At 46.4% G+C, this 12,178-nt stretch overlaps 1 protein-coding gene across 1 annotated transcript in view; it reads right to left on the bottom strand.

Moving 5' to 3' along the window:
* COL9A3 (collagen type IX alpha 3 chain) overlaps window positions 1–12,178 on the bottom strand; it is a 68,568-nt gene that overhangs the window by 30,135 nt on the left and 26,255 nt on the right. The window contains exons 8-12 of the mRNA XM_053394469.1: window positions 11,778–11,831; window positions 9,040–9,093; window positions 6,468–6,509; window positions 3,833–3,889; window positions 889–942 (exon numbers count right to left, since the gene is read on the bottom strand). Of these exons, the coding sequence (XP_053250444.1) occupies window positions 889–942; window positions 3,833–3,889; window positions 6,468–6,509; window positions 9,040–9,093; window positions 11,778–11,831 (261 nt within the window). The remainder of the gene's footprint in view (window positions 1–888; window positions 943–3,832; window positions 3,890–6,467; window positions 6,510–9,039; window positions 9,094–11,777; window positions 11,832–12,178) is intronic.

Raw genomic sequence — 12,178 nt, 5'->3', positions numbered from 1 at the left:
GACGCACTTTTTCCCCTCCAAAAATGAAGGGGAAATGTGTGTGCGTCCTATGGGGCGAATGCAGGCTTTCACTGAAGCCTGGAGAGCCCCGTCGCCAGCCCCGCAAACTCGGGGGACAGCGGGAGGTGCAGCGCGTCTTTCCCGCTGTCCCCCGACTTGGTTAGAAGGCTGGCGGAGGGCTTCCCCCGACGCCAGCCCCCAAAACAGGACCCAGAGCGATGCCGAAGCTGCGTGCAGCTTCGGCATCGCTCTGAGTCCCGTTCTGGGGGCTGGGGGAGGCGGAAGCTCCGCTTTCCCCGCCCCCAGCCCCACAAGCTCCCTGAGCGATGCCAAAGCTGCACGCAGCTTCGGCATCGCTCTGGGTCCTGTTTTGGGAGCTGGCGTTGGGGGAAGCCCGCGCTTCCCCCGCCCCAGCCCCGCGCCTGTGGGGGAAAATAATTTTTTCCCCTTTATTCCCCCCCCCCAAATCTAGGTGCGTCCTATGGGCCGGTGCGTCCTATAGTGCGAAAAATACGGTAAATGCGTTATAAAAATGTCACACCAGATGGCGCTATAGAGCAGAAATCTGAAGTCAACAATAATTTCCATTATGAGCTTTTATAGCGTTTCTTTTCATAATGCTTTTCTTTTTTTATAGCTGTGTAGATCCGACCCTTGACTGAACACTCTACATAGAAAAATGCAACAATGCCAAACATCCAAGGCTGGGCATGGAACCTGATATAAAACAGCATTTATTTTCTTAATTCATTCATCTCCCATCCCTTAAGCCTACTCCTCACAACACTGTTGATTCCAATCTATTCTGGCTGATTGACAGCCCAATTTCCTTGAAGCTTTCGCTGGGAACAAAATTGACGCTAAAGAAAAAAGGGGTGTTTGTGTTACCTTCTCGCCATCTTTGCCTACTTCTCCAGGTTCGCCTTTATAACCCGTATGTCCCTAAAAATAAAACCAGAGTAATCAGTATCCTATTACTGTAGACATGCAGTTTGTTTGGGTCAAAAAGGTGCACACACAGCTTTTAGAAAACCAAACTGTATTGAGTCTATTCAATGAGAAACATTTCATGGAGCAATAGTGAGTATATATCTACATGTTGTGTCAGGGAACCAGCCAGCAATAAATCACACAGACTAAGCAGTGGGGGAGGAAGCCACTCAGGTGCCTGGGGCAGTGCGCCCAGGAGCAGGGCACACCGTGGGGCCTCCAGAGTCTGCCTGCCTCCTTCCACTCAGCCGCCCTACAGCTGGGGGGAGGCAGTGGGTGGACCATTTGGGCAATGCGGAGCCTGCGGGCGCCCAAGCCACCGCGTCTCTCGCAGCATTAATTATACCCAGTTGCTTACGAGATACAGTGGTACCTCGCAAGACGAAATTAATTCGTTCCGCGAGTTTTTTCTTCTTGCGAGTTATTTGTCTTGCGAAGCACGGTTTCCCATAGGAATGCATTGAAAATCAATTAATGCGTTCCTATGGAAACCGCTTGCCGGGCTGGCGGTGCGGAGAAGGGCTTTTCTCCCCACCGCAAGCCTTCAGAACAGGTCCGGGAACAGAGGAGAAGGAGCAGCCTTCCGAAGGCTGGCGGGGGAAGGAGGTCTCTCCGCCCTACTGCCAGCCTTTAGAAGAGGTCCAGGGACAGTGGGGAAGACGCGCTGCGCTTCCCCGCTGTCCCCGGAGATTTCCCTATGGGCTTTCATCTTGTGAAGCAAGCCCATAGGGAAATTTGTCTGGCGAAGCACCTCGAAAAACGGAAAACTCTTTCTTCTTGCGAGTTTTCCGTCTTGCGAGGCATTCGTCTTGCGAGGTACCACTGTACTCTGATGTTCATTTTCCTATTTCGTTCTGTTCTAAACTGCTTAGAAATTTACTGTTACATGTAATTCATGTATAATTTAAATTAGTAAATTAATCATTTCTGCACAGATACAGTCTGTACAAATCCATCAGGGGGAAAGCCCAGTGCTTGGGAAACAGATAATTGGGTCCCTCTACTTGGGTGTTTCGAATCCCCGCTACGGGGTGAGCTCCCGTTGCTCGGTCCCTGCTCCTGCCAACCTAGCAGTTTGAAAGCACGTCAAAGTGCAAGTAGATAAATAGGTACCGCTCCTGGGGGAAGGTAAACGGCGTTTCCGTGCGCTGCTCTGGTTCGCCAGAAGTGGCTTAGTCATGCTGGCCACATGACCCGGAAGCTAGGCCAGTAAAGCGAGATGAGCACTGCAATCCCAGAGTCGGTCACGACTGGACCTAATGGTCAGGAGTCCCCCCCTACCTGGGTGTTGTCTACACTCAGACTAGCACAGACTCTCCAGGGCTTCACACATTCCAAATCTGGAGATGCTAGGAATTCAATCTGGGATCTTCTGCATGTGAAACAGATGCTCTGCCACTGAGCTATGGCTCTTTCTCAACAAAAGCTTGCCCCGCCTTTTTCTCAAAACCTCCACACAAGGAGAATCCACAGTGGAATTCAGTGTTACACTAAGGTGATCATTTCATCATTTTTGCTTGCTGGACAGAACAATCTCCCATCTCCTCCTACTGTGTGCTGATCTTAGGGCTCTCCTGACCCTCCCAGAGCAGATTTGATAGAGAGGAGAGAGGGGCAGTGCTCTTTCCCCGCCCCCTTAAAAAAATATTTAGGGGTATTATTTTGACTCAAGAAAATCACCATTTTATAGTTCGTATCGGGGGGAAATAAATACAGTGGTACTGTACCTCTGGTTATGAACTTAATTTTTTCTGGAGGTCCGTTCTTAACCGGAAACTGTTCTTAACCTGAGGTACCACTTTAGCTAATGGGGCCTGCCACTGCCGCCACACCGCTGGCACACGATTTCTGTTCTCATCCTGAGGTAGTTCTTAACCCGAGGTACTACTTCTGGGTTAGCAGAATCTGTCACCCGAAGTGTTTGTAACCCGTGGTGTTTGTAACCCGAGGTACCGCTGTACCGTAAATGGACAAAAGTACAAAGATTCACAACATGTTTAGGGGTATGCATACCCCTGCATAACCCCAGAAAAAAGCACTGGAGGGGGTTAAAGGTCCATTGCACTAGTAGGACTCTGTCTATGGCTACACACACAAAACATTGCATTGTACATTCAATGCACTTGAGATCTTGCGTTTCTCCTACCCAGGTTGGGTGGCCATCTGTCATGGATGCTTCAGCTGAGACCCCTGAGGGACTAGATCAGTGGTTTTCAACCTGTGGGTCCCCAGATGCTGTTGGACTACAACTCCCATCATCCCTGACCACTGATCATGCTGGCTAGGAATGATGGGAGTTGTAGTCCAACAACATCTGGGGACCCACAGGTTGAGAACCACTGGACTAAATGATGGTCAGCGTCCTTTCCAACTCTACAATTCTGATTCTGTTTGGACCTGTTGGATATTTTATACTCCTCAAGAGCACAGTTTAATTCCAGAGATCAAAGCTCATTGCAGATTGATGCTGCATCATCCCACCATCTGCCATGGATGGAGCTGGTCCTAGAGATATCCCCACCTCCTTAATGATGTTGTGGCTGGGCATACGCTAAGATCACCATTGGCACTTGCTTCTACATTCACCTTCCGGGAGGGAAAAGTGTGGATAACCAAATTAAGAGGAGGGTTTTCAAATGTATGTTGTTACATCGCCCACCCTTATGGACAACAGGATCTAGAATCCATCTAGATTAGAAGCAGCATGTTGAAAATGAGCATGCATGATTCTGTATCTAGGAAATCTACTTATCTGGGCTGCAGATGGGTAATGCAGCCTGTGTTTCTCTCTACATTACGTCAGGCAATGGCTACTCTAAGTTCACCAAAGAGCATTCCTCACCTTGAATCCTGGTATCCCTGGTGGTCCTGGAGGGCCAGGTGGACAGACAGCTGGACACTGTACTCAAAACAAATGGGAAATATAATATATAACACACAACCAGATTCAACCAGAACAAAAATAATTAATCCATGAGGGGAGAAGGCAGCGATATTAACAAGCCTGGAAATTTCTGTTACTGTGTTTCATGGACAATATTCAACTCTAGATTGCTGGTGGTTAAGGGAAATTCAGGATTTGGTGAAACTGGTTAAGCCGATTGCTTATTACAACATTTCAGCAATTTGTTTTTTTTTAAAATAAAACAACTACAAGTCTGCATTTCTTTGTTACAAGAGTCACAATGCATCAAATAGCAGTTTTGCACAATGTGGGGATGTTACATCCAACTAAGGTTTACTCAGAGTAAACCCACTGAAATTAATGGGTCTAAGTTTCATCAATACCAATGGGATTACTTGAAGTAGGACTAGCACTGGTTACAACCCACTGTCTCCGTTTTTCTACTGAGTGAAATTAAATGTGTTTTTTTAAAAAAAGAAATACAATGGACGAATAAAGTGTAAGGAACTGTACAAAAGCAGGAGAAAGGCTGTGCCACACCTTTAGCTGTAAAATGGGTCAAGGCAGAGGTTTCCTGCGAGGAACCACTGTTGTGGCTGTTTCTGAGCAACAGGGATTTGCTCTTCCTGGGAAACACCAGGGAATGCAGTTCTGTAATACAGTCATACCTCATGTTACATTTGCTTCATGTTACGTTCTTTCAGGATACGTCCCGTGGTGACCCAGAAGTACCTGAAAGGGTTACTTCTGGGTTTCACTGCTTGCGCATGCGCAGAAGCTGCAAATCGCAACCCGTGTGTGCACAGACGTGCCGCTGCGGGTTGCGCTCTTTTCATGTTGCGAATAGATTATTATTAAATCCTACCCTAACTCACTATGATGGGATGCGGGTGGCGCTGTAGGTTAAACCACAGAGCCTAGGACTTGCTGATCAGAAGGTTGGCGGTTCGAATCTTTGTGATGGGGTGAGCTCCCGTTGCTCGGTCCCTGCTCCTGCCAACCTAGCAGTTCGAAAGCACGTCAAAGTGCAAGTAGATAAATAGGTACTGTTTCGGCGGGAAGGTAAACGGCGTTTCCGTGCGCTGCTCTGGTTCACCAGAAGCGGCTTTGTCATGCTGGCCACATGATCTGGAAGCTGTATGCCGGCTCCCTTGGCCAATAAAGCGAGATGAGCACCGCAACCCCAGAGTCGGCCACGACTGGGCCTAATGGTAAGGGGTCCCTTTACCTTTAACTCACTATGGCTTCTAAGAACAGTAGCTTGGGGCAGCTTTGGCCAGCCTGGTGTCCTTCAAATGTGTTGGACTACAACTCCCATCAGCCCCTGCCAGCTGCAGTTCAACACATCTGGAGGGCACCAGGTTGGTGAAGCCTTGTGTCCTGGGATACCTCAAAAAGTAAGGTCCTTTCCCCTCCCCCTCTTGCTCCCAGCCATGGTCTTCTTCAGCCTCAACTTATCTTAGTTCAGAGTCAATGGAAATTGGGAGAGAGATGTTAATAGTAGTTTCTTTACAAATCCACGGGACTTAAAGCAAGAAATTTTCCTTGGTATTTCACCCCTTCAAAAAAAAAAATTAATAATGTCATTTCACAGCAAGGTTATAATTTTCTATTAGCTTCTATAGGATGCTCTTTTGAAAATGGAAGAGTAGGGAGGGGAACGCTGTCATTTCCCACCCAACCTCTAAAAAGGTTTTCCAATAAGGCGGTTCAAGGAAATTATTAGCTTCTCCTTGAGGACTCCAATTAGAAAATGAAGGGAACTGTCATAACAACAGATGGGGAGCGCTGAAATGTTGCTTTGCCGACTCGCGTTAATGTCATGTTTGTTTCAACGCAAAGAATCAAGACTTTCTTGTGCGTGCTCAAAGCCCACAGAACAAACAGCTGCCCTGCCCATGGAAACAAGGTGCTGTTGTCAACCGCGGACCAAATTTGACCGTTCCTATTTCAAAGGCATGAACAAAAGCGATGATTTAAACGAAGAGGAAGAAGATGCTTGTGATTTGATGAAGCCGTCGGCACCAGTTGTGCAGAACCAGTGCTCACCACCAGGGCATTCTTTGTCTATTTATTTATATGCCACTACATCACAAGTATTTGTCAAAGCTGTTTACAAAGGTTAAAAAAAAAAAAGGAACACGCAATAAAAGCGCAATGACTTTCAATAGCTTGCATGGAGAAACAGAAAGGTTTTCTGCAGGCATTTAAAAATTGGCATCACTCAATTGTAATTCTTTTTTTTTTACAATTAGGGATTGTAAACAAACAAACAAATTATCAGCAAAAACCAGTAAAACATTCAAAGGATTGTCTACACAAAAATCTTTTTAGCAGGCGCCAAAAAGCGTACAGTGAAGGCGGCTCTTTAAAACATTCAAAGGATTGTCTACACAAAAATCTTTTTTAGCAGGCGCCAAAAAGAGTACAGTGAATGCGCCTGCCTGGTGTCAACAGGCAGGGAATTCCAGAGTGTAAGTTCTGTCACACTAAAAGATATATAGAACTTAAGCATTTGTGCAATTGGAAAATAACTCAGACAGTTTGATAGGTGTGTAAAAGGAAACAGTACCTGAAGGTCTCCATTGCCGTCAGGCATAACTCCAGGAATACCCTGCAACAAAGAGTGTGGGTTTTAAATATGTCGCCAATACATGCCAAGGGTAACAAAGAATATATTTGAATTCAGACAGGCTGCAAGCCGCTTTTATTGTGTTCCGTTTGAGTGTCTAATCAGCTCTGAACAATTTGTAATTTTTATTTGGAAGATTCAAGAGCTGGAAATAATCAAAACTGCATTTTATTTATTTATATCCTGCCTTTCTCCCAGTCGGGACCCAAGATAGCTCTCAGCACAAATGAAAAATAACATCATCATCATCATTATTATTATTATTATTATTATTTAAAAAACCAGCACTGAAACCCCTAAAAATGATGGAAAGGAAACAATATACAACACCCAATCTCAGAAGACTTTCACAACAGCCAGTTGATGGCCAAAACTGCCAGTGAAAAAAGGCGGGGGGGGGGGCAATCTAGCCTTCCATGGGAGGTATTTCCACAATCTTGGAGCAGCCACCAAGAATGCCCTGCCTCAGGTCCTCACCAAACGTATCTGTGGAATAGGACCAAGTGATATATGGTTTCAACATTGTGATGTATCACTAGCTAAACATCACAACATACCAATATATCACAATGTCTGAAATAAGGACGGAGCTTGGTAGAGGCGATGGCTGGCTTCATGGTTTTCCCCACATTGTGATTTTTGCATAGCGCGCACACACACGCACGATTCGTGATATATTGCCAGGTCAAAAATTATGAAACCAATATCACCATATGGACTGAGAGCCAGTGTGGTGTAGTGGTTAAGAGCGGTAGACTTGTAATCTGGTGAACCGGGTTCGCTTCCCCGCTCCTCCACAAGCAGCTGCTGGGTAACCTTGTGCCAATCACACTTCTCTGAAGTCTCTCAGCCCCACTCACCTCACAGAGTGTTTGTTGTGGGGGAGGAAGGGAAAGGAGAATGTTAGCCACTTTGAGACTCCTTCGGGTCGTGATAAAGCAGGATATCAAATCCAAACTCTTCTTCAAGCCACTTTTGGACAATACAGGATATTGATACATCACTCAGCCCTACCATGGAGGTGGCAGGACTGAGAGAATGGCCTCCTCAGAAGATCTCAAAGCCTGGGCAGGCTCATAGAGGGAGATACATTCCTTCAGAGAGCTTGGACCCAAGCTATAAGGGCTTTGTAGGTCATAACCATGTCTCCGAATTGTGACCAGACTCGCAGTCAGTGCAGCTGTAGCTAACCAAGTGTTTCTGTTCTCCCTGTAACCAGAGAACTGGCCACTGCAGCTTTGACCCACTGAAATTTCCAAACGTTTTTCGAAGGAAGTCCCAGTTAGAGTAATAGTAATCCAAATGGGGTATAAGTTGTCAGGAGCTTGTCCTACTCTCGAGTAGGACCCTGGCAGAGACACATGCCTGACTGGCATGTTCTCTCCCTCCTGGTCGATTGTTCGGGAGCTTCAAAAGCTTTTTTCTGCCCGAAAATCACAGCGACCGATGCCAACAGACATCGGCACACTTAGGGATCCGCAGAGTCTTTGCAGCTTGCGTAACAGACCTCAGCAACTCAGCATTTTGGCTAATCTATTTACATATAAACACACACGGAGCACTGCAACACGGCTCCCTCTCTCTCTAGCATCAGACAGCAAAGAGAAAGAACAAAGGACAATAGTCCCACTTCACGGAACACAGTAACACAAACATCCTGTCTCCGTCACTTCCCACTCTGTGGAGTCAAAACATATACCGTCATGTGATAGACAAAAATCCCATGACTGCAACCATGGAGCAGGAATTCTAACATATAAGTAAGGTGGTGTATCATCGTGGCACATCAGACATTTGCAGGAACGGGCCATTTTACTCACTGCCCTGCTCAGCAGGCTAATGCAATCCAGCCCATAGCCAACTCATCTGAAGTCAGTCTATGCACACCAGATCTTACTATGCTGCAAGAAAAAATAACCTCAGAATGGCTCCAAAAGACAAGTCGCATGCTACGAGGGGTGCTTGACCTTTCAAATAATTTTTCCCTGTATAACATCATCTGTCCCCTTGTCGACAGAAGCCGCCAATCGCCCGCCCAATTGCCACAGCGACAGCCAATCAACTCCAGCACTTGCCGCAGCCACCAACAACACACCCAATAGCCACTGACAATTGCCGGCTAACAGCAGGAACCGATCAAACATCTCGTCCTCCCCTTAGCACTATCCATGTATAAAACGACCCCCACTTTTTAGCATAACTTTTAAAGAAAAAAACCTAGTCTTATACACAGAAAAGTACGGTACTTTTTCACCTCGCCCAAAGCACTGGGCAATCTGTGTCTCCATTTCATTATTGCGTTAGTATTAACTGAACAGCATTAATGTGCATTGAAGTGTATTACAATTTTTCATTGGCTGTCAGCAGCGAAAGCTATTGCTTTCCTGAACCTGCTATTGCTAAAGAACGGGCATCCTTTGTGTGTTCCCCCGAAAGGATACAGTGATGGGCAGCTGAGCCGGCAATTTTCCCCAAGTCCAATAGTACGATCTGAAAAAAAATCTAAACTTACTGGTGGTCCTGGGGGTCCCGGTGGTCCAGCAAAACCAGGAAGTCCAGCTGGTCCCTAAACAGAATGAGAAATAGCAAAGGTTTCAGTGCAGGTACAGCCTATTTATATTTGGGGAGAAATGATCTACAGCTTGCAGATCTGGGAGAAGATTTTGAAGAACTGGAGGTTAGACATAAAGGCACCCCAAATTTATGAAATCCCATCAACATGCATATTGTGGTTAGCTTCCATGGCACTGAATAAATCTTAAAAAGGTTTCTGATTCTTGAAAATGAGGGGAGGATTTGTCCTGCAAAACCTGGGGGAAGGGATTAGCAATGATTTTATGACACAGTTCAAAGAATGTGCACTGTGGTGGGTTTCAAACAAGCCAGCAGTTACCAAATAAGATCTATTTAAATTAATGCACCTAGGTTAGACGGGCCCATAGATTGCAATGGGTCTACTCTGAGTAGGGCTAATATTGGAGACAACCCAATACATGGAACACAGGTAAAGGCTGCCTGTACAGATGTACAAGTCTTTGGGCTTTGACTGATTTGCACATCTCAACCACTGGTTACACAGCCAATGTTGAATGCACAAACACTCCTTATATAGTCCATTTTCCTGGTGTAGAATTTATACGACCTGTTCAAATCGTAACTGTCCCCCACCCTGCCCAGATTATATGCCTAGTTTATTTTGCGTTTCCCAAATACGGGAAAATAGGAGAAGAAGGGCATCAATTTTCGTCACCTTCCCCTTTGTGGCAGAATTTATTCCTTCTCCTCCCCCCACTGTGTTCACCCCACATGCTTCCCAAATCTGCTCCAGAGGGTTGGGGGGAGACCCCATAACAGATTTAACGGGGGGGGGGGGAGGAGAGGGGGCGAAATCCTGTGGCACCATCAGAAATCCTTGCGCTGATATGTTTTACTTGGTGATATTTTGCACACATCCCCCTATTTGGATTATCTGAATGAAGATCTCGCTCCATTCTGTGTCTGTTAACTCAAGCACACTGATGCTCCAAAGCCACTCTTGCAGTGGAAATGTTGCCGGGGACTTAATATTTGCTCTCCCGGTCTCTCCTGGCTTTTCTGATGCAGCAGCTTCGCACAGTCAATCCCAACAAGAATTCGGGCAGGCAAACAGTTTGATCTCCCTGCTGTGATTGTTATGTGAGGTGGATGCCGTAAAGGTGAAAGCCCAGCCTGGCTGGGAAAGGATCACATGGGAGCCAGAGGAAAAACAGAAGAGAACAGGATACTAGCGGCAGGGAGTCTTGCACAGTCAAGCTCACTGAGTGGAAGAGGACCCCAGGAGCAGGGGAGTTAATGGACAGGACGGGGGAGGGGGGGACAAAACAAAACATTTTTCAGAGGCAAAGTGCCATGCTCCATCCCTAAAGCAGGGATCGCCAGCTTTTGCAGCAGGGCATATTTGCAAACTGGAGAAACTGCTGTGTGCAAACAGATTATGAAAAACAAGATAAAACATCAAACATTAAAAACTTCCCTAAACAGGGCTGCCTTCAGATGCCTTTGAAAAGTCAGAGAGTTGTTTATTTCCTTGACATCTGAAGGGAGGGCGTTCCACAGGGCGGGTGCCACCACCGAGAAGGCCCTCTGCCTGGTTCCCTGCAACCTCACTTTTCACAGGGAGGGAACCGCCAGAAGGCCCTCGGAGCTGGACCTCAGTGTCTGGGTTGGACGATGGGGGTGGAGACGCTCCTTCAGGTATACTGGACTGAGGCTGTTTAGGGCTTTAAAGGTCAGCAGCAACACTTTGAATTGTGCTCGGAAACCTACTGGGAGCCAATGTAGGTCTTTCAGGACCAGTGTTATATGGTCTCAGTGACCACTCCCTGTCACCAGTCTAGCTGCTGTATTCTGGATTAATTGTAGTTTCCGGTTCACCTTCAAAGGTAGCTTCTTTCTAGCTTCTTCTCTGGGTGGGATGGTGGGGAACCTGGCAAGCACTGAGGAAGGTCTCTGTGGGCATGTGTGTGCCCACGGGCACCTCCCTGGAGAACTCTGCTTTAGGGCATTCTGAGCGCCGCTGAGTTATCGATAAATAAGGTGGTTAGCTGTAAAGAAGGGGAATTATGTTATAGGAGGGCAGCTTATTCCTTGGGTACCCAAAGGCATCCCAGCTCCCTACTGGGCCGTTGTCATGCAAAAGAAGCTTCAAGCAAGGTTGATGCTGCAACCCTGCATTCTTCTCACCAAAAACAAAAATTGCACAAACAACCTCCATGAATTGTTTTTGTGTGTGTGGCTGTTTCCTTCCAAGCAGTGCTGGGTTTAGGGCGGTTCCACAGTACAGGCCACCGAGCCGAGGGGGCACAAAATAACAATAACAATAAACCTATATTTATATGTGTACATACTGAGAAGATTGATAAAAAGCCACTGTGCCAAAAGGATTTATTGTGAAAATAAGAAATATTTCTGGGGGGAAGGGGACAAATGTGCTCACTCAGGGCGCCAAATGACCAAAGTCTGCCCCTGCTCCAAGAGCTGCTCCCTTCTAAAAGGAGACGCAGACGCCAAATTTTGAATCGATTCAGTACTTGGCTCTGAGAGGGTGCCATCAGAGAGAGTGCCATTATGCTGGAAGGAGTTGCTTATAAAGGAAAGATCGCCACCTGGTCGTTGGGTCATACAGTTGCAACACCTGAAAAACGCAGTGCTGAAAGGCAAGATATTTGTCCCTTTGGGGTATGGGAAACTTCAGAAGCAAGGGGAACTCACGGGTGGTCCTGGGTATCCGTTTCCACCTGGGAGCCCACTGGGGCCTGGAGGTCCCTGCAAAAGAAAGCATGTTATATGAGCCACAACCGTAGGACAGGAGCTCTGAACATCCAAGGTATTTGAATCATCTTGCTAAGGAGCTGTTCTAACTTCGCAATCCAATCCATCATTTATTGCGTTTGACTAAAAGCCATTACAAAGTCAATTACGGATCGAGCAAGTCAATTAAAACCTGTTAAATATATATATATTCAGAGATATACATCCATTTACAATAAGTCAAATTAATGAAGCGCCTGCACTGTCTATAGTGTTGTCTTCTATATAGCTAGCATGAATACTTTTAGCTGCTTTAGCAAACAGGGCTGTTTTGTATGGCACAACTGGATCGCAATCAGATA

This window comes from Podarcis raffonei, chromosome 6 (genome assembly GCF_027172205.1).
Source record: "Podarcis raffonei isolate rPodRaf1 chromosome 6, rPodRaf1.pri, whole genome shotgun sequence".
Classification (NCBI taxonomy): Eukaryota; Metazoa; Chordata; class Lepidosauria; order Squamata; family Lacertidae; genus Podarcis; species Podarcis raffonei.
Note: the sequence above shows the minus strand (reverse complement) of the source record. Positions and strands in the feature narration are given on the sequence as shown.